The 27,324-nt window shown below is 37.9% G+C and overlaps 1 protein-coding gene and 1 pseudogene across 1 annotated transcript in view; one reads left to right on the top strand and one right to left on the bottom strand.

Moving 5' to 3' along the window:
• Nucleotides 1-3,837: 3,837 nt before the first annotated feature.
• COPS4 (COP9 signalosome subunit 4) overlaps nt 3,838-27,324 on the bottom strand; it is a 52,845-nt gene continuing 29,358 nt past the window's right edge. The window contains exons 2-6 of the mRNA XM_006877754.1: nt 25,254-25,333; nt 15,761-15,912; nt 15,075-15,178; nt 4,194-4,347; nt 3,838-4,035 (exon numbers count right to left, since the gene is read on the bottom strand). Of these exons, the coding sequence (XP_006877816.1) occupies nt 3,838-4,035; nt 4,194-4,347; nt 15,075-15,178; nt 15,761-15,912; nt 25,254-25,333 (688 nt within the window). The remainder of the gene's footprint in view (nt 4,036-4,193; nt 4,348-15,074; nt 15,179-15,760; nt 15,913-25,253; nt 25,334-27,324) is intronic.
• LOC102839702 lies at nt 6,137-6,613 on the top strand (annotated as a pseudogene).

Here is a 27,324-nt window from a genome sequence, read left to right as displayed (position 1 = left end):
ACTTTTTGTTTTTGTAGTTAACGTCATTAAAAATTGATATCTCTTGTTCCCTATTTTCAGTGTTATACATCTGCTTTATTTTAAATACTTCTATGTCTGGATTGAGTTCTGGGTGTTGTCATATACAGTAATCTCAGGTTGTTGTTTGCTGATGAATCTTTTGTAGTGTTGGTACCAGCATTACAAAGTCTTTTAATTTCTGTTTATTAGGAAATGTCCTAACTTTACTATCATTTTTGAGGGACAGCTTTGCTGGGTACATAATTCTTTGTCTTTCATGATGTTAGAGAAGTTTTCTTACAACAAGTCTTCATCAATTTTCTCTGTGCTTTTTATTCTCTCTTCCTGTGCTGGAATTCAGCTTACTGGTACGTTGTTCCTCTTCATGGAGTTCCATATAACTCTTAAGCTTTCTTCAGATGTTTTCATTCTTTTTTTCGGATTATTCGTCAAGCATTCTAGTATTTTCAAGCCCATTAAATCAAGCTTCCACTGATTTGAATTTACTCCTTTGCCATTTCAGTGTATTGTGCATTTTTGAAACCTTAGTATTAATCTTCTTGATTTCTAAGGCAGGTTTTGTATTGTTTCAAAATTTGCATTTAATTTATGTATTTGGTTCTGTTAGTGTTTATCTGAATTCTTCTAAAGTTTTTTTTCTGTGTTCCCCGTGCCTCTCTTGATCTTTCTGTTAATCCTTTATTGTTGTTGGTAGTGCCGTTGAGTTGATTCTGACTCATAGCAACCCTGTATAGGGTTTCCAAGGAGCAACTGGTAGGTTTGAACTGCTGACCTTGTGGTTCAAAGTCCAGTGCTAATCCTACAACATAACAATCAATGCTTTGAAGGCATCTAAATATTCTTTAAATTCTTTTTCAGTTAATTCAATTCATTTTATTCCTCAGAAATGTTTTCTGGCTCTGCATCTTGGTCATTTGTTTGCGTCATTCTCTCTTGTTTCTTTATATGAGCTAAAGTTGTCTGTTGCCTCTGGAGTATTGTGGGGTTGTCATACTTGTATTTAATGTGTTTTTAGGCTTTTACCAACCGTCTCCTGTGGGTGTAGTTAGAAAATGGAAGCATGCGCATTATTATCATTCACTATTTGAGCACTTCCGTTTCGGGTGGGTTTGGCTGATGTTGGCTACTGATCAGGTGATACAGGAGATGGTATTAGCTCTTGCATAGTGGGTAAAGCTGCAGAGAGTAAGGTTGTGGCTGGGCTATATAGGCACAGTGTCTGTCTCCTGTCTGGAGGGAAAAGAAAACCCTGCCCCCTCCCACACACAAGAAAACAAAACAGAATAAATAAACAAGGAAGCAACAATGAAAAGAGAAAATAATAAAGAGAAAAATAAGTTAAAAACAGGCAGCAACCAGAAAAAAAGGATATAATAACTATAAAGACAAAAGAGGAACATGGAAATGGAGATATATAAGAGAAAAATAAGAGAGAAAATAAAAGGAAGAAATTAAAAAAAAACATAACAATAAGTAAAAAGAGAAAAGAAGAACAGGAAAATAGAAGTATAGAAGAGAAAAATAAGAGAGGAAATCGAAGAAACTTAGAAACACCAGGGAGAAGGAAGAGGAAAAGAGAAAGAAGGTAGAGAGTAGTAAAGAAAGATCAAGAGATGAAAACAAGAAGAGAAATGAGAAACAACAGAAAAGAAGGAATAACAAAAGCAGAGACATAAATGATAAAACTCAAGGAAATGAAGAGAAGGAGAAACAATGAAACAAAAGGAAAAAAACAAAAACAAAGAACGTGTAACTGTTAGACCCAAGAGGAGAAAACACTGTGGGGCAAGCCAAGAAGCTCGCAAGGAGGGTGTGGGCTGGATGTGACAACAATTTCTGGCCTGGGTGTTCATCTATGTTCAGGACATTCAATCTAGAAGTAGTTCGAGGAGGTCCTTGATGTAGCCAAATCACAGGGTAGCTAAGGGCAGGGTGACTGGTTAAATGCTGGTCTGGTGGCTCTGCGGGTTCTATAGGTCTAGGGCCAAATCCCCCTGAATCCCGGCACCAAAGCAGTACAGCTGGTCCTAACTCATACTAGCATGGCTCTCAAACCACATGGCTCCAAACTCCAGGAGAACAGGGATTTTGCTGGGGGTGGATGAGGATGGGAGCTGACCACATCTCTGGTCACCAGAGGAGCGTAAAGAAAAAGAAGGAATCGCATCTTTCCCATCACATGTGTAAATCTGCTCTTTCAGACCACTTTCTGTTGTCAAAGCTGCTCACAAAGATTCAAGATGGTCTTGTTGCATCTAGCTGGCCCAGAGGCTGTTCACAAGTCATTCTTCCACTCTCACCATCCCTACTCAACTTCTCCTCCCAGCAAGCACTCAATCCACTTGACCTAACCTTTCATCTCAAGTTCAGGGTTCCAGAATTTTCACTGGTGTGTGGTTCATTTGGTCTCTTGTATCTTCACTATGCAGGGTCCATATAGTGTGTCCACCTAGTCTACCATCTTTTCGGAAATCCTAATTTGTCATTTCTATCACAATTTAAATTGTCTGTGCCTTTGGACTCCCAGAGTGGTGCAAATAGTTAAGCACTAGACTACTAACAAAAAGACTGGCTATTCAAACCCACCCAGAAAAGTCATGGTAATAAGGCCTGGATATCTGATTCCAAAAGGTTAGCCTAGGAAATCCTATGGAGTGTGGTCCTAATGTGTGTGTTTGAGATCGCTATGAGTTGGAACAAACTCAGCAGCAACTAACACAACCACCTGATCCCTTGGACTCAGAAATTTAACTGTACATATATTGATACATATGCATAATCATTACCACACTGTTTGTCCTTAATTAAATTATAATGAAAGCAGAAAAATAGAAAATCGACAATGAGTCATATGTACTTGTATAAAATGTCACTAATTATGTAGCTACATGAAAAAAGGACGTTGACAGAAATATCAGCCTACCATTTGTATATAAAAAAGGGTGGATACACATACACATATACTTTTATATTGAAGGAAATACAAGAAGCCAGAAAAAATCCTCTAGAACAGGAGGCAATGCAATCAATATCTGTGTGATGCTTTTTCAGTTATCAACAATAAGAATATTGCTTCACAAAGAATGAAATGTGTAGTATGAATGTTAACAGACTCACAAAGAGTGAGTAAGAATGAAGATTCTACAATGATCTAGATAAGTCATGCCTTAGAATTATCAGCATGAGCTTTTGATGCCCTTTCTGCTTTATAAGTTTAAAAGTGATTTATATAATTCTGTAAAATAAACTTTCTAAGAATAGCTTTATATGTGTGTGTGTGTGTGTATATATCTGAGAAAAAAGATGAATGCTAGCTCTAAAACTCAGGCTTAAAACTTTAAATAAAATTTTAAAGCCATACATTATTGTATTATCAAGCTCTAGATTGTAATTTTCGTTTTCCCTTTGTATAATTCTCACTTCATTTGATATTTATTGTCTCACAGTGATATTTGAAGAGAACTAAACTCTTATTTAGGTGTTCTGTTGTGACGTTGCAGGATAATACACTAGACCAGAAAGTAAGTTTGAACCACAAGGTCAGCAGTTCAAACTCACCAGTCACTCCTCAGAAACCCTATACAGGGTCACTCAATGGCACTTAACAACAACAACAAACTTCTATCTTAACTATTCTTAACACACATGGATAACAGACTGATACATGCATGCTTTATAATTTTACTGAAGTTTGCGATCGATTTTACTGTTGGTTTTACTGTTAAAAGTCTGAACTAAATCTACCACTAATAGTGAGATAACCATTTGAAGAATAGTTCCTTTCTAAATCTTCCTATTGCAATCAACCAGTATTAACTAATCAAAGATGTCATTGTTCATTAAAGTATAAATTACATGTTTACCTGCTGATGCTAAGATGGTACAATGCAAAGCATGTTTTAAGGCCTCTAGTCTTTCACTTTCATGGACTATTGTCTTGTAAGAAAGCTCATTGTATCTTTGTGCAGCTTCAATGAATTTTCTTCTATAATCAAGAACACGTGCATAGCATACCTATAGAGAGAGAATGTCTCAATTGGGAGAAAATAACAAAGCAAAGGCAAACGAAAAAAAAAGACAGTCCAATACAAGGCAGCATTTATCACATGTTCTAAATCACTCAGTATATTATTATTAAGGCAAAAGTAATTTCAAATCAGCTCATCTGTTACCTTATAATGTATCTGTAACTGTTCATTGGTTGATTCATTCTGAAGCAATGATGCTCGATTTATGTAAGCTTCTGCCTGTACTGGATCATCATCCTCTAAATAGAGCCTAGCAATTTTCAAGTAAGTCTCCAGTTTATAATCTACATTGTATTGCCTAGGGTATAGCAGAAAAACACAAAATGATTAAATATTTTAGCATGATAATTTCTGAGTAGTAGAAAACAAGTAACCTACTGCTTACATAAGTATATTGCTAAAATAAGGGGTTTAATTTTCTTACTTAATTATATTATAGAAAATCTAGAAAACAGTATTTCCAAAATAAGTTTTAATTCTATTTTTGTTCACAAAACTTTTACTCCTCAGATAATCACATAAATTAAAGATCATAAAAAAATTCAATACCCCATTCAGAAGTATATCACATACAATTGGTGGGATTATAAACAATTGGTCCACCCTTCCTGTAGAACAACTTGGCAATATGCACTCTAATCATTCGTTCTTTGTGTCCTTTAAAATACATACAGTCAATGATATGCCCTGTAAACTTTCAATCCACAAAAAAAACCTTAAAAAAAAAATGCATACAGTCATAATTTGTATACTTTGCTGTTGTTGTTGTTAGGTGCCATCGAGTCGGTACTGACCAATAGCGACGACCCTATGCACAGAAGAACAAAACACTGCCCGATCCTGGGCCAACCTCACTACTGTTGCCACGCTTGAGTCCATTGATGCTGCCACTTGGCCAATCCATCTCATTAGGGTCTTCCTCTTTTTCTCTGACCCTCCACTTTATACCTCCAGAAATTAAACTCTTAAGAAAATATATGGGATATGCACACAGATATATACACAAAGATATTAATTTGCAGTAAACATCTTTAACAAGGGAAAATTGAATATTCCCCATTATGGGCATTTACCAACTAATGTATAGTATATGCTGGAATAATACTAAGTGCCACTGAGTCAATTCCAACTCATAGCGACCCTATAGGACAGAGTAGAAGTGCTCCATTGGGTCCTCAGGCTGTAATCTTTACGATAACAGATTGTCATGTCTTTTCACCCATAGAGCAGTGAGGTAGGTCCAAACTGTCAGCCTTTTGGTCAGAGTTGAGCACTCAACCAGTGTACCACCAGCATTCTTCATGTTATACTACTATGCAGTTATTCTATGGTAGAATATCATGCATATACTATTACATATAATCATGACAATGGGATACATTTTTTTTCACTAGGTGCCATCGAGTTGTGTGTCAGAGTAGAACTTTGCTCCACAGAATGCAGACGGACCGGTCTTTATTCCAAAGTGCCTCTAAGCAGATTCAAACTGCCAACCTTCTGGTGAGTAGCTAAGTGCTTAACTTTTTTGCGCCATTCAGGAATTCCATGGGATAATAAACCAAAACTAAATTCACTGCCATCGAGTCGATTCTAACTCATGGTGACCTTGTATGTCAGAGTAAAACTGGTTCATAAAGTTTCCAAGACTATAAATCTTTACAGAAGCATATTATCACATCTTTCTCTTACAGAGCAATTGGTGGGTTCAAGTCATGAAACTTTCAGTTAACAGATTAGTACTTTAACCAGTCTGCCACCAGAGGCTAGTCATCATACACAACAGGGCTTCAGAAAGTTCATGGAAAACATCCATTACCTTTTCATTACATTTCCCACAAACTTTTTAAGCTCCCTTGTATTTTTCTTGAGTGATAAAACAATAAAAAAACTCATGGGGGTCACCATGAGTAAAAAATGACTTGACAGCAATTAGTTAAAACACCATCAAAATATATTTCTATACATATACAAGGAGGCTTCAAAAGTTGGTAGAAAATTCCATTTATCGAGCTGGTCTGCCAAAGACCCCCTAAGCGCCAGACCTAGCCCCCGCGCGGCCCCATTTCAGCTGCAACAAAAAGAAAGAAACAATCATGAATCAGGAAAATCTCGCCAAACAGCACACACAAGTGTGCATTGGTGGAAAAGGAATTGCTCGCAGAAAGAAGGTGGTGGTTCAGGGAACAGCCACAGCGGATGATAAAAAAACTTCAGTTCTCCTTAAAGAAATTGGGGTAAATAATATCTCTGGTATTGAAGAGGCAAATATGTTCAAAAACCAAGGAACAGTGATCCACTTTAACAATCCTAAAGTTCAGGAATCTATGGCTACCAACACTTTCACCATTACCAGCCACACTGAGACAAAGCAGCTGACAGAAATGCTCCCCAGCATCTTGAACCAGCTTGGCGCAGACAGTCTGACTAGTTTAAGACTGGCTGAAGCTCTGCACAAACCATTTGTGAATGGAAAAGCACCACTTGCTACTGGAGAAAAGGATGATGATGAAGCTCCAGAGCTTGTGGAAAATTTTGATGAGGCATCCAAGAATGAGGCTAACTGACAGTTAGCTTCTAAAGAAGATAAAACTTGAAGAAGTTATTTGGAGCTGCTATTTTATATTTGTTTTCTTTCTGGATCTGATAAAATTTAGATCTCTAATATTTTTAAGCCCAAGCTCTTTGGACATTGCAGCTCTTTTAAATTTTTGCTTATACATAATTCATTCTTTGTAGTCAATGACGCTGACGAAGCCAGGGAATAAATTTGAAACAAATGCTAATAAGGTTTTTTGCCTAGTTAAAAAAAAAAAAAAAAATCCATTATCTTTTTATTCTATTTTTCCATGAAATTTTTGAATATCAGAATATACATCTTTGTATATCAGGATGGTGGTGATGATGGTGGTATGCCACGGAGTTGGTTCCGACTTGTAGTGACCCTGTACAGGGTTTCCAAGGCTGTAAATCTATACTTGAGCAGAAAACCTCAGCTTTCTCCGGCATAACAACTGGTAGTTTCAAAACACTGAAAGTAAGATTAGCAGCCCAACTCGAAACTACTATGCTACCAGAGCTCCTTGTATATCAGGATAGTAATAATAATTATCTCTGGGTGGTTGTGGTTATGTGCTGTGGAGTCGGTTCCGACTCAAAGTGACCCTATACAGGGTTTCCGAGGCTGTAAATCTTTATGAGAGCAGAAAGCCTCATCTTTCTCCCATGGAACAGCTGGGTAGTACAATATAAACCCTCTCCTCACTCATCAATATGGTTAGGTTCCAAAGATCATGTCATTATATGAAAATGGAAGGTAACCACATTAGATCACAAATGAAGAATAACTACATCATTACATTAACCGCCAAATTACATCACTGTGTAACTGTCAAATCACTGAGAATCATGGCCCAACCAGATTGGCATATAACCTTAACCATCACAGCAAGCAATTCTCTAGCCTTGTACCTTGGCATTCATTATTGTCAGATGAACATCTTTAATACATAAAATAGTTGGATAGATTTTTTTACTACTGTCATATATGTAAAATGTTGGATAATGAAATAGTCAATAAGTCAGGAGAAGGTGAAGGCAATTTTCACTTTTTTCTTTACTCCAGTGATCACAATTTATGCAAGAAATGCATATGGAGATCAAAAGCCTTGTATAACTCAAAACTCACACATTCAAGATTAATCCTGACAGGAACATTAATCCTGCATATTTCCCAACAAACACAGTGTCACCATATGGCAGAAACATATTTGCAATTCACTTGTAATCAATATTTCTTCTATTTCTTTTCTGGTAGAGAGGATGGGAGGGAGAAGCTTACATTAATTCAAACTTTTTGTTTGTTGTTGCTGTCACTAAGTGCTGTAGAGTCAGTTCTGACTCATAGCAACTTTGTATAGCGTTTCCAAGGAACAGTTGGTAGGTTTGAACTGCTGACCTTGTGGTTCACAGTCCAGTGCTGATCCTACAGTGCCATACCACAAGTACAGCACTGTGCTTTTATTATTTCCATTCATAATTCAAATTTGCACAAATTGCTATATATAGCTCTAGACTTTTGTTTTACAATTCTCTACTAAGTGTATCTATTACATTTCTTCTTAGTCAAAATGAATTTTTTTTTTTTAAGAAAAAGAGCATTCAATTCTTTGTCCAAATTTATTTTCAATCACTTGTTTTGAAAACCACTAATAATTTCAGTTCTTGTGTCTTCACAGATGAGGATAATCCTACGGACTATCAAAACAAGAATTACAAACAGCAAAGTACAATATCTAATTATATATTTACTTCAAGTATAGTGCTCTGTGATAGGGAGAAAATGCTCCAAACAAAACAAGACAAAGAAAATAGGAAAATCCAGTCTTTTCAAACTACAAAAAGAAAAACTATCATGAGACCTTGCAATGCATAATTTTTCAGCAGCTATTTCTAAAGGCTTTTCACAAACTTGCTGTTTTTTTCAGCGGACAAACTGCTTATGCGTAACAATTTCGTAAATATGTAAAGTACAAAAGGTAAAATGACTGAAGTAATGTCTGCCTCATCATAATAAATATTAATGGAAGAAAAGATTTCCTCATTTACCTAGTAAAAGAGCAGAAAAGCTGCTGAGAATATTTTTAAGTAATTAATTAACAGTTGGTATTTTTATACTTGCCAATTGAAAGGCAAAATGTGTTTATATAAACTAGAGTCTCACACTTTTTGTCTTTCACATACAATATATTCTGGAAGGATATATGTAACAAAAGGTAATACTAGTTGAATAAGAGTTATAACCCTTTACCTTATCCTTTTCTAATTATCTTTCTACCTCACTTTCTCTAGTATCCCAACTCAAATAATCTTCTGAACCACTGTAAACTACAAACCATTATACTGGAGTTACATTTTAACTGTCTCATTCCCCTTAAAGGTCTTACTTCCCCTCCTTACCTCAGTGAACTCTCATGGTTAATGATTTTAACCACTGCCTTGTACATGCATTCATTCCCACTATCTTTCTCTTGCTGCCCAATTCGAAAAGATCATAACTCTGGTTCTACCTAAGCTACTCCTTACATCCATGTAGGTGGACTCTGCTGAAGAAAAACACCCAACTAATCTTACTGTATTCAATTTCATCACAACCTTTAGATGTGTTCTTACTGTTGCCATGGAACCACACTGTACATACCTAGTCTGCTGACTGACTCTCCAACTCTCCTAGAGGACCATTTTTCACATTCTTGTTGTTCCTCAAACTCCCAACTCCCACCTCCACCCACAACTTCTGAGATGATGACTCTACTTCTGACTTCACTAAGGATACTGAAGCACTAAAGAGCACCTGCACAGACTCCACAAACGCATCTATCTACTTACTAATATCTGCACCTACCTGCTCTGTTTTTGGCTATTAACCTCTAGGGGTAACTTTTTCCCCTCAAGGGACATTTGGCAAGGTCTAGAGATGTACTGAAGGAGCCCTGGTGCAGTGGTTAAGCACTTGAATGCTAATCAAAAGATTAGCAGTTCGAATCCATAAAAAAAATAAAAAAAAAAGATGTGGCTGTCTACTTCCAAAGATTGTTGTTGTTGTTAGGTGCCATCAAGTTGGTACTGACCCATAGCAACCTTATGCAAAGATAACAGCCTTAGAAATCCTATGGGGTAGTTCTACTCTATCCTGTAGCATCACCATGAGTTGAAATCAACGGCACACAACTGAGAAGAGGGGTGCTACTGACATCTAGTGGACAGAGATGCTGCTAAACACCCCACAATGCACAGCAGTCCCCACAATAAAGGCTTACCCAGTCTAAAATGTCTCTAGTGACAAAGTTGAGAAACCCTCCAAAGATGAATTATCCATGCCCTCACTTAAAGCCTTACCCTCTTGTCTACTAAAGTACACCACTCCTCTTAAGATTCTTCACCTCAACTGAAAAGAAAAAAGACCTCTTAACCTAACCTTGCCTGTCATCTTCCACTGTCTGTTTGCTCTTTTCTATGAAAACTTCCCCACAAAGGTGGCCATATTAACTGTCTCCAATTCTTCTCTTCCCATCTCTTCAATCCACTCCAACCAGGGTTTCATTCCTATCACTTCACTTGACTCCTGTCAAGATCATCAAGGACCTCAACATGAATAATTCTGATGGCTCATTCTTATTCATCTTACTTGACCTATCAACATGATAGCTGATCACTCACTTCTTGATCTACTTTCCTCTTTTGACATCGATATCACCATACTCCTCATTTTCCTCTTACCTCATTGAACCCTTCTCAGTTTCCTGCTAGTTTCTCCTGACCTCTTAATGTTGCAGTGTTCCATGCCTTGGTACTCATTGTCTCCTTACTGATCTTGTCCAATCTAAAAAACTCTAAATTCTATCTATGCATCATTGATTTACAGATGTGTATCTCCAGCCCAGTTCTCTTTCCTCAACTCCAAACTAATGTGCTCAACTTACTGGATGGCACCACGTAAGTTATAACACATCCAAAACTGAGCTTTAAATCTTGCCCCAAAATTGTTCTTCCCCACTCAGTATGTGACAATTCCATCTTTACAGCTGTTCAGACCCAAAATTCAGGGCTTAGCTCATTTTCTCATATTCCAACATCCAATTATCAGGAATTCCTTAAACCTTCACAACAAATCCTGAATCCAGCATTTCTCACAACCTCCACTGTTAGCACTTTCATCAGCAATAGTATGAAAGGAAGTCAAAAAGTATTGCTAAGACTCTCCAGTAGGTACTATTCAATCTGTCTGGGCGGAGCTGATGAAAGGAGATACAGATGGGTAACTTGTGATGCTGTAGTGAATAATGCTTATCAGGACGAACTATGAGGGTTGGAAATGCAAAGGTAGAAGTTTTGTAACAAGGAAGGGAGTGATTAATTCTCCAGGATAGGAGCAGAGGCCTCTGGGACCATCAACGGAGAAGAGCCAAGAGCGGGACCCTACCCAGAGAAACAGAGATGCCTGAGATAGAGACAGAGATGATGACATGGAGTGATGAGGCGGCTGGGGACTTTGGACCCAGAGAGGGAAAGGGACTGTGGGCCTAAAACTGGGGGGAGGAGGGGGAAGTGTACGGGGCGGGTTTCTGGGATATACCCTTTGGGTGGTTGATGATGCATGGAAGGGATTGGAACCATGGCAATGAGATGATATACAATGGAATGAATGTAAAACTAAAGTTCTCCCATGTAAACTATCATATAATTCACAATAAAACATTAAAATAAAAATATTGCTAAGAGAATTCTAGTTCATACATTCAGGAGTATATTCTAACTAGAATGTGTTTACACGTGATTCTGCAATCAGTAGATGGCTGCAGATAAGCTGTCTCGGTAATATACTTATCTTAGTCTCATTAGAGTGTCTGCAAAAAGAATGCTTTCCGTGCCAAGGAAAACAACAATTTTGAGGTAAGGACTAGTATCAAATTAATAAAACTCAAGTGGACATCTTTCCAAATCATTCAAGTTTTGTAACAAGTTTACGGGAATGCTGTCTCACATTAAAAACAAAGCTTTTAGATGGATCAAGTGTTTTCAGGAAGGTCAGGAAGACCTCAATAATGAGCCAAGAGAAGGAAGACTGTCAACCTTAAAAAATGAAGCAACCTGTGGCTAGAGTCCAGAAACCGACAGAAGAAGACTGCAAAATTACCACTGATGCAATAGCTTCTGAAGTTGGGGTCTCACATGGTTTGGTATTGCGTGAAGAACAGCTTGTTCCAAGAGCTGATCCTCTCATCAATCTTTTAAGTAAGAATAAAGCTAATGAACTCGACTGTATGGAATACATCATAACCAGGGGCAAGTCTTGGATTTATCAACATGATACAAAGAGCAAGGTGCAATCAAAACAGTGGCTTCCAAAGGGATCTGCTGGTCAGTTAAATCAAAGGCAGACAAGTCAGCTTAGAAGGTTATGATGACTGTTTTTTGCGATCATATTCATAGATTTTCTTGAAGGACAAAGAACAATCACAGGGGCTTATTAGAAAGAAGTTTTAAGACAACTGAATACCAGAAAAGTTGAATGAGAAATTTTTTTTTATCATGATAATGCACCTGCTTATTCTTCAAGGGTAGCCACAAACCCTATGAACATTTCATTTGAAGATCTTGCCCCATCCACCCTATAACCTTGATCTTGCCCTTTCAGACTCCTTTTTGTTCCCCAAACTCAACAGACCATTTAAAAGGAATACAATTTGAGTTCCTCAAGGATGTCAAAACGGCTATCTTAATGTGATGTTAATTAGAGAGCACAGAATTCTTTGAGGGAAAGTTTGCTATAATTGTTTGTGTCTCATCAAGTCAGTTCCACCTCTGCATAGGGCTTCCAAGGTTGTAAATCTCTTCAGGAACCTCATCTTTCTTCCATGGAGCAAATGATGGATTCAAATCTCTATGCAGTTAGCAGCCCAATGAGAAAGCCACTAAGCCACCAGAGCTCCTTGGGGGGAAATTACACAGATGGAAACATTGCCTTCAGAAGTATACAGACCTAGATAGAGGCTATGTTGCAAAACAATAGCTTCAAGTTGTATTAGTTTTGGTTATTAAAGGCTTCTAAACTTTTGTTGCAATATGTTTAGACTTACCATTGTAAATAAATGTCATAACTAATGTCCTTACTCCTATTATTGCTTACCAAAAACCAAACTCATTGCCTTTGAATCAATTCCAATCTATAGCAATCCTATAGGACAGAGTAAAACTACCCCAACTAGGTTTTCAGAAGTAGACTGCCACATTTTTCTCCTGTGGAGCAGTTGGTGACTTCAAATCATCAACCTTTCAGTCAGCAACCAAGGCTTACCTACAGTTTAATTTCAACACAGTAGTCAGAGTGACTCTTTAAAGTATAAGCCAGCAAAAACGGGGGAGTAGTTAATCTTACAGTACAGAACCAGATGACCCTAGGACCATCAATGGAGAAGAGCATAAGTGGAATGTGGGACCTTATCCTGAGAAGCAGCAACACCAGAGATGGAAGCAGAGACTGGGACATGGAGAGAGGGAGCAGCTGAGGACTGTAGATTCATGGAAAGACAGGGACTGAGAGCTGGCAGCCAGGAGGCACACTTGCAGAATGTGCCCCTTGGTGGTGTAAATTATTCTATATGCCTGAGTGTTTAAAAAACAAAAAAACAAAAACGGAGCTAAAATGAATACAGAGAAATACCTTTAACTGATGGTACATGGAGGGGGATTATAATCATTGTGATAAAAGTATATGATTTGTTGAATGGAAAACTGATGATCTGCCCTATAAACTTTCACTGAATTCACAATAAAAACTTTAAAATAAATAAAGTGTAAATGAGATCACCACGACTCGTCTGTCAGTTTGTCGTACTGTGGTGGCTTGTGAGTTGCTGTCATTCTAAAAGCTATGCCACTGGTATTTTAAATACCAGCAGGGTCACCCATGGTGGACAGGTGTCAGATAAGCTTCCAAACGAAGAAAGACTAGGAAGAAGGGGTGATGAACTACTTTCGAATACTTAGTCAATGAAAACCTTATAACAGCCAAGAAACACTGTCAGATATAGTGCTGAAAAATGAGCTCCTCAGGTTGGAAGGCACTCAAAATGTGACTGGGGAAGTGCTGCCTCCTCAGAGTAGAGCTGACTGTGATGACGCAAATGGAGTAAAGCCCGTGGGAGTAAAGCCCACGGAACCTTCATTTGCTGATGGGGCACAACTCAAAATGGAGAGAAGCAGCTGTAAACATCCATTGAAAGTCAGAACATGGAATGTATGAAATACGAATCTGGGAAAATTGCAAGTTGTCAAAAATGAAATGGAACGCATAAACATCGATTTCTTAGGCATTAGTGAGCTGAAATGGACTGGTATTGGCCATTTTGAATCTGAGGACCACATGGTTTACTATGCCGGGATGACAAATTGAAGAGGAAATGGTGTTGCATTCATTGTCAAAAAGAACATATCCAGATCAGTCATGAAGTACAACGCTGTCTGTGATAGGAAAATATCCATGCTCCTACAGGGAAGACCAGTTAATACCACTGAGGACTAAAGTGCACCTGACCCAAGCCATGGTATTTTCAATAATCTCATATGCATGTGAAAGCTGGACAGTGAATAAGGAAGACTGTAGAAGAATTGATGCTTTTGAGTTATGGTGTTGGAGGAGAATATTGAAAGTGTCATGGGCTGCTAGAAGAAGTGCTCCTTGGAGGCCAAGATGGTCAAACTTCATCTCTTATACTTCAGACATAATGTCAGGAGGGACCAGTCGCTGGAGAAGGATATCATGTTTGCTAAGATGGAGGGTCAGAGAAAAAGAGGAAGACCCCCAGGGAGATGGACTGGCCAAGTGGCAGCATCAATGGGCTCAAGCATGGCAACAATTGTGAGGTTGGCCCAGAATCAGGCAGTGTCTCGTTCTGTTGTGCATAGGGTTGCTATGAGTTCGTACAAACTCGATGGCACCTAACAACAAGTGAGATCATGTCACTTGTATGTTCAAAACTCTCCAATGGCTTTCCCTCATTTTACTTACAGAAAGCCACACGCAGTTTTTAAAATGTCATACAAGGACCTACACAATTTGGTCCCCATTTCTCTACCTCATCCCCTACCTCTCTCCCCTTTGCTTATTCCATTTCTTGCTCTTCTTCTAAAGTATCAGGAATTGCACTATCCCAGGGCCTTTGCATCATCCTCTAGCTCTGATTCTCTTGCCTCAGATAGCTTCATGACTACTTTCCTTACCTCTTTTATGTCAACAAGACGATGGCAGTAGAGCAGTAAGTACCACTCCAGCTATTCCATTCATCATACAACCTGCCTCTTACTGGGCTCCATTACTGACTTTCTTTTCTCCATAGCACTTAAAACATTTTAATAGTACAAAGTTTACTTATGTATTAAATCCACTGTCTAGTATCTGGTTTCTCCACTAGAATATAAAAAAAAAACAATTCTATTTAACCATCCAATATCCACTATTTACTATACTTTTGTCCTGTTTCCAAAGGGATTCCCACCAACACTTGAGCTGCATTTCTCCAGTCTTCTTCTTTCTCATATATGGATGCAAGATGCTGTCTTATTGAAGCAACCTGAAACAGCATGTACAAATGTCCAATTATTTCAACTGACAGTAATTAATAACAATTAACAAGGATAACTACTGTGACAATGCTCAGTCAACATAGTAACCTAGCAATTAAATTGTAAAAGCTTACCGACACCACCCAAAGCTTTTAATACAAATTTTACAATGACAGAATATTAAAAGAATGAACTGAAATATCACGTGTAATGTACATTATGGTAATATTTTAGGTTAACTATTAAATTTTGTCTTTATAGTATTACATAAATACTAGCGTTTTCATACGTTTTAGGTCTGGTTAGCAGTTGTACTCATTTTTCAAAATTGTTTCAGAAGTAATAGTTTATTCATAAATTCATATTGCAAACTATGAGCAATGGTCAGCTGGAGCTGCAGCATACTAACAGTTATTTTATCTTACATGATACAATGCTGTCTAGCATATAATTCTGTCTAAAATAAAACTGGATGATTATTTCCTTTAAGAATTTAATAACATCTCTATAAATAATTGCTGCTATCTCAAGTTCAAATACCAACGCGCTAAGTTTTATAACACTGGAACTGTTTGTTCCCTTCTTTTTACCTGCTCCTCAAATGAAATTACTCTAGGCTGGATCTTTTCCAAGGTGAAATGATAGACTTCTTTGGCTGTGCTGTCAGGCAGGTTAGGGAGATGCGTGCAGAAGTCAGTCAGCAACTGTCGCGAGATCACGAGGCTGACATTCTCGTTTACCACTTGGTCAAAAAAAATGAGAGACAAGAAAATGTGAGTCACTACATCAATTTCCATTATGTATTCAATCTTTAACTAAAATTAATAATAAAAATTAATATACATAAAAGCATATTAATGTAACCTTGTTTCAATGCATTATTCAAGGATGTCCATACCCCTGACTTTCTATTACAGAATCAAGTTTTCCTTAGGCTGAGTGATTTGATCATGTAGCACTGTGGGATAAGCACTGGACTGTTAACCAAAAGGAGAGTGGTTCAAACCCACCATCCACTCCTTGGAAACCCTGTGCAGGGTCACTCTGAGTCAGAACTGACTCGACAGCACTTAACAACTTAAACATTAAAAACATCACAACTTTTCTAAGAAACACAAATGGCTGAAAAAAAGTTGTGTTAAAACAATTGAGAATTTCATACTTTTATATTCTCATCTTTATTTTTCTACAATGTGCACAAACAGAAACACCTAATTTCTATTGTGTACTTACTTCACTCCTCACAACAAAAAAAGTTGAAGAAGTACACAGTAAAATAATTCTCACAAAATTTAAACACAGCAATTTAAAATTTGTTGGTTACTGTCACTTACACCTTCCCAATGAAAATAACAAATAAGAACTCCAGTATGCACTAGATGTAGTGAAATTTTTTATATGTATATACATTTATATGCATTTTATGATACTATCTAATATACTATGTACATTTAAAGGACTCAGGTTACGAGTAAGGCTGCTACCGTCATGGTCAGCAGTTCGAAACTACCAGCTGTTCCACAGAAGAAAGATGAGGCTTTCTGCTCCCACAAAGATTTATAGCCTTAGAAACCCCATACAGGATCAATATGAGTCAGAACTGACTCCATAGCACATCACCACCACCATTTACATTTAACATACTTTATTAAGGAGCCCTGATAGCAAAGTGGATTATGAGCTAAGCTGCTAATCACAGGGTCAGTAGTTTGACTCTACCAGTCACTCTGAGGGAGAAAGAAGAGAATTTCTGTTCCTGTAAAGATCTGCAGACTCAGAAACCCTATAAAGGGTCACTATCAGAACAGACTTGATGGCACACCACTTCTACCATACATTACTGTGGTACTGTGAGTTTACTTGATCTGGCTATTCCATCCAAAGTCTTCTTAATTCTCACCAAGTAATTAGGTGAGACCATGCAAATAAGGTACACAGGACTCTAAGACTGGGATTGGTTAGATTTGCCATCCAGCTACATTTAAAAGGATTCATCTCAAAAGCAGGGATAGAGAGCACAAGATCTTCAAGAAGGCAGAGCATGAATGAAGCATGAGATCCCTACCAAGAAAAACAGCAACAGCAGAGGCGATAGCAGAGGTGGCATGGCATGGAAAAACAGAGCAGCTACAGGCTCTAGGTCCACGGACGGAGGCTAAGGCCAAAGGGCCATGTGGCTAAGAGACCGAAGACAAGAGTGAGGCTAGCCTGCAGTATGGCAGACAAGATGTGTTCCTGACTGGAGAACTGCTGTGTCCTGAGTTGGTTTTGATCCTGAATTGTACCCCATTCACTTTCCTAATAAACCTCATAATTGCGAGTATTGTTGAGTTTTGTGTGACCATTGCAATGGATTCATCAAACCCAGATGTGAAGCAGAGTGCTGTGAGAGGGATAGTTGGTGTCAGAATTGGGTAAAGAAGGTTGTAGAGTAGAAGCATATCTGACCTCCGCTTCATAAGAATCGGCCACAAGCTAATTTTGAGTTTGATTCTCTTTCCTCCTTTTGAAGCCAGGGGAAGTCAGACATGGCTCCCACATGGTTTTTACAGTGGATTATGAGCTGGACTGCTTACCATACATTCAACAGTTCGAATCTACCAGTTACTGCACAGGAAAAACATGAGGCTTTCTGCTCCCGTAAAGATTTACAGCCTTAAACACCCTATGTAGGGTTGCTATGAGTCGGAACTGATTCCACAGTACACCACCACCACCACCGTATAGCAATTAAGGATGTTAGGTCTAGAGCCACACTCTTTCATCACTTCAGTGACATGAACTCAGACAAGAAACTTAACTTCTCTGTGCGTCTGTTGCCTAGCCTGAAAATGGAGCTCTTACCCAACTGTTGTGAGGCTTAAATGCAATATACACATAAAACAGTTTAAAGAGTACTTGGTATATTGTTGTTGTTGTTAAGTGTTGTTGAGTTGATTCTAACTCAGTGACCCTGTACAGGGTTTCCAAGGAGCAGCTAGTAAGTCTGAACCGCAGAGCTTGTGGTTCAAACCGACCTATGGTTGAGTGCTTACCGTACAGTCCCACACCAGAACCCCACCTGATATATGCTGTTGTTGTTAAGTGCTACTGAAACGATCCCAACTCAGAGCAACCCTGTACAGGTTTGCAAGGAGCCACTGATGAGCTTCAATCACAGACCCTGCATTTCAAACTGACACTGCAGTCCTCACAAATATCATTATCATCATCACCATTACAGTTTTTAAATGCATCATATGCTTGTGAACCACGGCTTAGCTAAATTATTTTAAGTCTTAAGTCAGCAACTATTGGTAGAATAAATAATGGCTCAAAAACTAGTTCAGCGGAAAAGAGCCGAGAGCGGGACCCTACCCAGAGAAGCAGCGAGGCCCGAGATAGAGGCAGAGACGATGACGTGGAGTGATGAAGCAGCTGGGGACTTTGGATCCAGAGAGGGAGAGGGACTGTGTGCTGAAGACTGGGGGGAGTGTAGGAGGCAGGTTTGTAGGATATACCCTTTGGTTGGTTGGTTGATGATGCATAGAGGGGACTGAAACCATGGCAATGAAATGATATACGATAGAATGAATGTAAAACTAAAGTTCTCTCATGTAAATGATCATAAAATTCACAATAAAACATTAAAAAAAAAACTAGTTCAGTGATTTAATTATTTTAGCAGCAGACTGCTCTTCTTGGAGATTCAGTGGATTCAAAATTTATAAAATGCATTATTCTTTTGCTATGACAGTATACCATTTCTAACAATTCTTCTGAAAGCATTACCAGTTTTTCTCACATTGCAGGCTCTAATTTTTTGAAGTAACTTATAGTTCTTGTAAATAATCAGTTGATAATCTATTACTTGGAATTCAATATTGGATAATACTGAATGTGACTGAGAAAACCATGCCATGGCAAGTTCCATTCAGCACTTAAAACTGTTGGAAGTAAATTATTAAACAAACTTATGTCACAGAAAAATATAAGCACATGTCAGGAACTCTAGTTATTAGGCTGAGCTCAGTACCTGACTAGCTGAATATCCTTGAAAGAAGGTAATTTAATACTCTAAGACTCACTTTACAACGTATTATGCAAAGATATGCATATCTGCACTGTCTACTCATTGTTGTTGTTGTTGTTAAGTGCCATCGAGTCAGTTCCGACCCATAGCGACCCTGTACAGGGTTTCCGAGGGTGTAAATCTTTACGGGAGCAGAAAGCCTCATCTTTCTCGGCTGGTAGTTTCGAACCGCTGACCTTAAGGTTCACAGCCCGATTCGTAACCACTACACTACCAGGAGCAAATGTGATGAATAATAGGTGTGAAAGCACTCTATAAACTATAAAGCACCAACAAATGTCATTATATTAAAAACACAGTACAAAATTCAGCCTGAATATTGAATGATTTTCAATATAACTGTATATTGGAGGGGAAGGGACAGTGTCTACAAGAATGGACATTTCTGCTGCTGATCTTGGGTACCACTGAGCTGATTCTTACGTATATGACAAGAGTAGCACTGCTCCACAGGGTTTCCTAAACTGTGATCTTTATGGGAGCAGGTTGTCAAGTCTTTTCTTCCACATAGCAGCTGGCAGATTCCCACTAACAACCTTCAGTGCCACAAGGACTCCTTTGTAATTTTATAGTTCCCAATTAAAAAAGAATGTCTTAAGATGAATAACAGGTAACACTTGTATAGTACTTACTTGTTTGCCAGATACTATTCTAAGTACTTTAGTATGCATATTAACTCATTTAATTCAGCAACAATCCTATAGGAAAGGGACCATATTCTCATTTTATATATGAGTAAAAGAAGGCACAAAGAGGTTAATTAACTTCCCTGAGACTACAGCTTTGTTTGTCAAATTGTGGTGGCTTCCGTGTTGCTGTGATGCTGGAAGATATGCCTCTGGTATTTTAAACACAAGCAGGGTCACCCATGGTGAACAGATTGCAGCTGACCTTCCTGACTAAGACAACCTAGGAAGACGGAGAGGTACACAACTTCTGGATGTGCTCAAGTTGGAAGAAACTCAAAATATGACTGGGGAAGAAATGCTTCCTCAAAATACAGTTAACCATGATGACACGAATGGAGTAATATGTTTGGGACCTAAATTTGCAGGACATAATTCAAAATGCAGAGGAACAGCGGTAAACATCCATAAATAATAGGGATATGGAATATAGGAAAATTGAAAGCTGTCAAAAATGAAATATCAATATCCTAGGCATAGGGAGAAGAAATAAATTGGTACTGGCCATTTTTTAATCTGACAATCACATGGTATATTATGCTAGGAATGACAAATGAAGATGAATGGTATTCCAATCAATACCAAAAAGAACATTTCAAGATTTATCCTGAAACATAATGCTGTCTGTGACCAGATAATATGCACAAGTTTATAAAAAGAAGGCAAGTTAGTACCAGTATTCAAACTTATACACCAACGACTAAAGCCAGTGATGATAAAATTGTTGAAGAATTATAACAATTTCTTTAGTCTAAAATTGATCAAACATACAATCAATATGTATTGATAATTACTGATTGGAATGCAAAAGTTGGAAACAAAGAGGAAGCTGGGATAGACATCATGGAGATTGCATGATAGAATTTTTTAAGATCAATGACTTCTTCATTGCAAACACCTTTTTAAACAACATAAAAGACAACTACACACATGGACCTCACCAAATGAGATACACAGAAATCAAACTGATTATATCTATGCAGAAAGATTATGGAAAAGCTCCATATTATCAGCCAAAACAAGGCAAGGGGAATACTGTAGAACAGACCATCAATTGCTCATAGGCAAGTTCAAGCTGAAACTGAATAAAATTAAAACAAGTCCTCAAGAACCAAAATATGATTTTGAACATATCCCACCTAAATTTAGAAATCATCTCAAGAACAGATTAGATGCATAAGACACTAATGACCAAATACCAGAAGAGTTGTCATCAAGAACATCATATAGGAAGAAAACAAAAGGTCATTAAGAAGACAAGAAAGAAGGAAAAGAACAAAATGGATGTCAGAAGACTCTGAAACTTGCTATCCAGTGTTGTTGTTGTTGTTGTTATGTGCCGTGGAGTCAGTTCCGACTCACAGCGACCCTGTACAGGGTTTCTGAGGCTTTAAATCTTTACGGGAGCAGAATGCCTCATCTTTCTCCCACGGAACAGCTGGTAGTTTCGAACTTCTGACCTTGCGGTTCGCATCCCGTTTCGTAACCACTACACTACCAGAACACCTGTGTAGAGATGCTAAAGAAATTGAAAGAAATGTGAAGGTAAAAGAGCTCAGCTTACAAGGTCTCAAGAGGGATTTTAATTTAAGAGTGTGAGGGGGAAGAAAGAGTCCCCACTGAATATTTGTCATCTTGTTTAGATGGGTCTGGATAAAAGAGATGGGGATAAGATTCTTACGATTCTGTAGTAATTGTTATCAAGACTAATTGCAACTGTCATAATTGTAAAGGTAGAAATTTTTTAACAAAAATGGGTGAGCAGTTAATCTTACAGTCCAGAAACAAAGGATCCTAGGACTATCAAGGAAGAAGAACACAAGCGGAATGCAAGACCTTATCCAGAGAAGCCGTGACACCAGAGATGGAGGCAGAGATGGGGACATGGAGAGAGGGAGCAGCTGAGGACTGTAGATTCATGGGAAGAGAGGCACTAAGAGCTGGTGGCCATTAGGCAGACTTGCAGAATGTGCCCTTTGGTGGTGTAAATTATTATAGATGCCTGAGTGTTTGTTTTTTGTTTTGTTTTGTTTTTTAAAAAAAAGAGCTAAAGGGAATAGAGAGAAATTCTGTTAACTGATGGTACATGGAGGGGAATGTAATAATTATGATGAAACAAGTTGTATGATTTGTTGAATGTAAAACTGATAATATGCCCTGTAAATTTTCACTCAATCCACAATAAAAACTTAAAGAAAAAAACTTGCAAGCAGCCAGCCACCCAAGGAGCAACAACTGGTCTTAATTCACCTGGAACAACATAGAAAGAATAAGAGTTAAGAATATTGTTTTTAAGTATCACTGAGTTAGTTCTGACTCATAGTGACCCTGTAAATGGTTTCTGAGGAGTAGCTAGTGAGTACAAACTTCTGAGTTTGTGCTTAGAAATCCAGTGCTTCAATACCGTGGCAAACCAGGAGAGTCAAGAATGGGAGGAGAAAATTAAATGCATGCTCATTTGCCTTCATAACAACAACCTACTTGGCTATGAGAAGAGGGAACTGGATGATGTCTGGCTACCATTACTGAAAGTTTTGAATAAAATTTCTATAGAGGAATTCTGAACAAAAGGGTGGAAATGAACGTAATTTAAATTCTAATGGAATTCAGAGTTTCTGGAACCACAGAAGTTGGATGAACTCCTGAAACTGTTGCTCTGACATCATCTTTAAATCTTAAACCTTTAATCAAAAATAACTCATAAACTCTTCTTTAAACTAATGTTGTTGTTGCTGTCAAGTCCATTCTGACTCATAGCAACCTTTATAGAGTTTCTGAGGAGCAGCTGGTAGATTTGAACTGCTGACCTGTGTTTAGCAGTCCAGTGATTATCCTACAGTGCCATACCAGGACTTCAAACCAAATCTTTTCTCTGTTTATATAGATGGTATTTATTGGTCCAGTGGTGAAGATTTTTGCTTTCTTTACATTGAGACCCTGTATATGTTTTTGGAGGAGCAGCTGGTGAATATGAATTACTGACCTTGAAGTCAGCAGTCCAGTACCATGCCAGGACTCCAGCATAATTATTAAGAGTAGATAATCGTTATAATTATTGTAGTGCAATTGTATTGTTTGGGTGATTTTACTATTTAGATTTCCTGATGAAAGATCTACTTTGTTCTGCTTTTAAATTTCTGAAATGATTTAATTGAAGAACACCCTGATGATACAGAAGTAATCTTTAAAAAAAAAAAAAAGTCTATTGTATTACTTCTTAGACTCATGAATCAGGATTTTCTACTAACACATATTCCAAATAAGATATGGAAATAAAATTTATTAATGAGATGAAGATTTTATAGTTGGCAATTTAATTTTTTTGGTGTTTATAATGTATTGCCATAATTGTAAATTTGATACTATCAAATAATTGACTATTGATAAAATATATTTATTAATTATATTTAAAGTTATTTATGTACAATTTCATTTGAAAATGGTCCCACTGTACCCCAAAGCTGAAAATTATTAATCTATAATAAAAATTGAGTAAACAAAAAAAAAAAAAAAACAGGAAATGGTCAATGTTCAACCATTTCAAGAGATATCATATGAACAAGAGCCAATGATACTGAAGGAAGAAATCCAGGTACACTGAAGATATTGGTAAAGAGCAGGGCCCCAGGAACTGAGGGAATACAAATTGAAATCTTTGAACAAACTGATGAAGCACTGGAGCCACTCATCTATGCCAAGAAATTTGGAACACAACTACCTGACCAACTGATTGGAAGAGATCCCTATTTGTGCCCATTCCAAAGAAAGGAGACCCAATGGAATGCAGAAATCATTGGATAATGCCATTAATATCAGACTATCATTAATGCAAATAAAATTTTACTAAAGATAATTTAAAAATGACTGCAACAGTATATTGACAGAGAATGAAAGAGGTTCAAATAGGATTCAGATGAGGATGTGGAATGAGAGGTAAGAATGCTTACATCAGATGGATCTTGGCTGAAAGCAGAGGATACCAGAAAGATGTTTATCTGTACTTTATTGACTATGCAAAGGCTTTCAATTGTGTGGATCAAGACAGGCTATGGACAACACTGTGGAAAATAAGTATCACAGAACACTTAATCATGCTCATGAGGAACCTGCACATAGACCAAAAGGCAGTCATTCAAACAGAAGAAGGCAACACTGAATGGTTTAAAATCAGGAAAGGTATGTATGCACAAGGGGTGTATCCTTTCACCATACTTATTCAAGCTGAGCAAATAATCTGAGAAGCTGGATTATACAAAGATACATTGGGACTGGAGGAAAATTTATTATTAACAACCTGCAACATACAGGTGATACAACCTTGCTTGTTGAAAGTTAGGAGGACTTAAAATGCTGGTGAAGATCAAAGAACACAGCCTTCATTATGAGTTGCATCTCAATGTAAACAAACCAAAAATACTCACCAATAAATAACATTATAATAAATGGGGAAAAGACTGAAGTTGTCAAAGACCTTATTTTGCTTGGATCCATTCTCAACACTCAGGGAAGCAGCAATCAAGATATCAAACGGCATGTTCCATTAGGCAAATCTGTCGCAAGAAGGCTTTTTAAAGTGTTCAAGAGCAAGGATGTCAGTTTGAGGACTAGGATGCATCTCACCTAAGTCACGGTATTTTTAATAGTCATGTACGCATGTCAAAGTTGGACAATGAATAAGGAAGACCATAGAAGAATTGGTGCTTTTGAGTTACGGTGTTAGAGAAGAATATTGAAAGTACCATGGACTACCAGAAGAACAAACAAATCTGTGTTAGAAGTACATACAGAATGCTCCTTAGAAACCAGGATGGCGAGACTTTGTCTCTCATACTTCAGACATGTTGTCAGGAGGGACCAACCCTGGAGAAGGACACCATGGGTGGTAAAGTGAAGGGTCAAAGAAGAGGAAGACCCCCAACGAGATGGACTGGCCCGTTGACAGCAGCAATCGGCTCAAGCGTAACAACCAGGAAGTGTTTCATTCTGTTGTGTATAGGGTTAGGTATGAGTCAGAAATGACTCAACAGCACCTAACAACAACAAGATCACACAGCTAATAAAACGGATGATTTTCTTTACCACTATTATGTTATACTGCCTGTCATCAGCTATCAAATCAATAACTGTATAAAACTTCAATTTAGAATGTAACTTCAAAGATAATTCACTGAAAATAGACTCAAGATTAACTAATTTAAAACCGTTTTTATTCCAACATAAATATCAATGTTTCTTTAACACTGATAATTTGATATTTTTTTCAAAATTGCTTTACATTCTTAGCTAAGTAATATAAAACAAATATGGAATTTCTACTTCACTCACTTGCTTCCACAAAGGCTTTCAAAGCTTCAAGTTGCTCTGCCCCAGATAGCTGAATAGCTTTTTCCAGGATCTGACGATATCTGAAACAATACCAAATAAAAACAAATGTTTGGAGGGCCATTAGGTTTTCTAATGCTAACTTTCATGCAAGTTTATTCAATTCTGTATACCCTGATTTATTGAACCGAGCTCTAGTGTTTTTCTTTATAGTATACCACAGATTTTTTTTCTACATTTCCAGTTCACTACCACTACAAGAAATATTAAATCTGTAACTCTTAAGTTTCTAAATCTAATGTACCTCTTCTTCTACTTTGTGGTTTTCTTTACAGAGTACGTAAATCATTTAATATCAACCTTTTAGCTATGTCTGGTCTTGTAACACCCCAAGACTAAGACTAGGCAAATAATGTGCTATGACCTGTCATGGGAATTGGACAGCTTGCTAGTAATGCAAATAAGGTACATAGCTCCCTAGTGAACTTAGAACCATGAAAATAAGGTATTTGGGACCCTAGCAATGGGGTTGGTCAGTTTTGCCATGCCACTAGGCTTAAAATCAGCTATCTGAGTGGCAAAAAAGGGAGAATCTCATTACCATCAAGAAAGAAGATCTAGAAGTGGAGCGATACCTTTGGACCCAGGATCCCAACATTGAGGATATCTTAAATGCTAGAAACAGAAAGAGATGCAACACCAGAGACAGCATAAGATGGCAATATAGAGGCAGAGAAATAATGGCAGCAAATTCAGGAAAATGGCACAAGAGTGCACAGTGGGCTGCCTGGCCCAAGGTGCAAGGTGCATATAGTGGGCTCACAAACTCATGGACAAGAAGCTTCCTGAAGGAGCGTGGTGTCTCCAGACAGCTACTGGCAGAGCTAGGCTTGCTAACCCACAAAGCAAGAGCTGAATGCCTTAAGGCAGGAGGCTTCCTGGGAGAGTAGAGTGCTCCCAAGTAATTATTGGCAGACCTAAAGAGCTTTGTGGTTACGAGTTAGGCTGTTAACTTCAAGGTCAGCAGTTTGAAATTATCCATTCCACGAGAGAAAGATGAGGCTTTCTGCTCCCATAAAGATTTACAGCCTTGAAAACCCTATACAGGGTCATTATGAGTCGGAATTGACTCCACAGCCAGAACCAACCAACCAATCAAAGAGCTTTGTAGTACTTGTAAAAACAAGACTGAGGCAAGGACAAGAAAGAGGCCAAAGGCCAGAGAGAAACCTGTCCAGGCACAACTGAGAAGCTGTCCTAATTGAAAACCCATATCCTAAGGAATCCTGTTTTGGCACTAAAGAATAAGGACTTGACTGCTAACTGCAAAATCGGAAGTTCAAACCCACCAGCTGCTTCTCGGAAACCCTATACAGGGTTGGCTATGAGTCTGAACCGACTCCAATGTACTTAACAACAACAAAGACAAGTCGTTCTTAATCCTGAATTGTAACCTGTTACTTCCTCATGAGTACGGTTGAGTTTGATGTGGCCATTGAAACAAATTATAGAACCCAGAAAAGAAGTGTTATGGGAGGAATGACTAGGGTCAGAACTGGTAAAAAGGTTGTTTGACCTCAACTCACAGGATTCTATTTGGGGTTGATGTTGATGGTGATTCTCCATGTCCACTTTATGAACTTAGAAAAGGTCATATGCACCCATGTCATTTTTACATACATACGCACAAGAAAATTATTTGAAGTGACCCAGAATCTTTTCCTCTTAAGGATCTAATAAATCTAGAGTCACTAGCTATCAGACAATGTGGACTAGACAATGAAGTCAAACTTTGAAGACTGAATGTTTATGCAAAATAAACACCATCATGTCAAATGCTTTGGTAGAATACTCTTAGTACTGTCAGTCAGAGTCTATTAATTGCTTATTTACCTCCAATTCTAATAAAAATTTTACCTAATATCATGCACACATGACATTCAAATTAACATGTGATAAACAGAACACCTAAAAGAGGAACAACAATTACTTGTTGTTGTTGTTGTCAGGTGCCATCGAGTCAGAACTGACACATAGCGACCCCATGCACAGCAGAACAAAACAATGTCCGATC

This window comes from Chrysochloris asiatica, unplaced genomic scaffold (genome assembly GCF_000296735.1).
Source record: "Chrysochloris asiatica unplaced genomic scaffold, ChrAsi1.0 scaffold00588, whole genome shotgun sequence".
NCBI classification, from domain to species: Eukaryota; Metazoa; Chordata; class Mammalia; order Afrosoricida; family Chrysochloridae; genus Chrysochloris; species Chrysochloris asiatica.
This window is presented reverse-complemented; position numbering and strand designations above follow the sequence as displayed.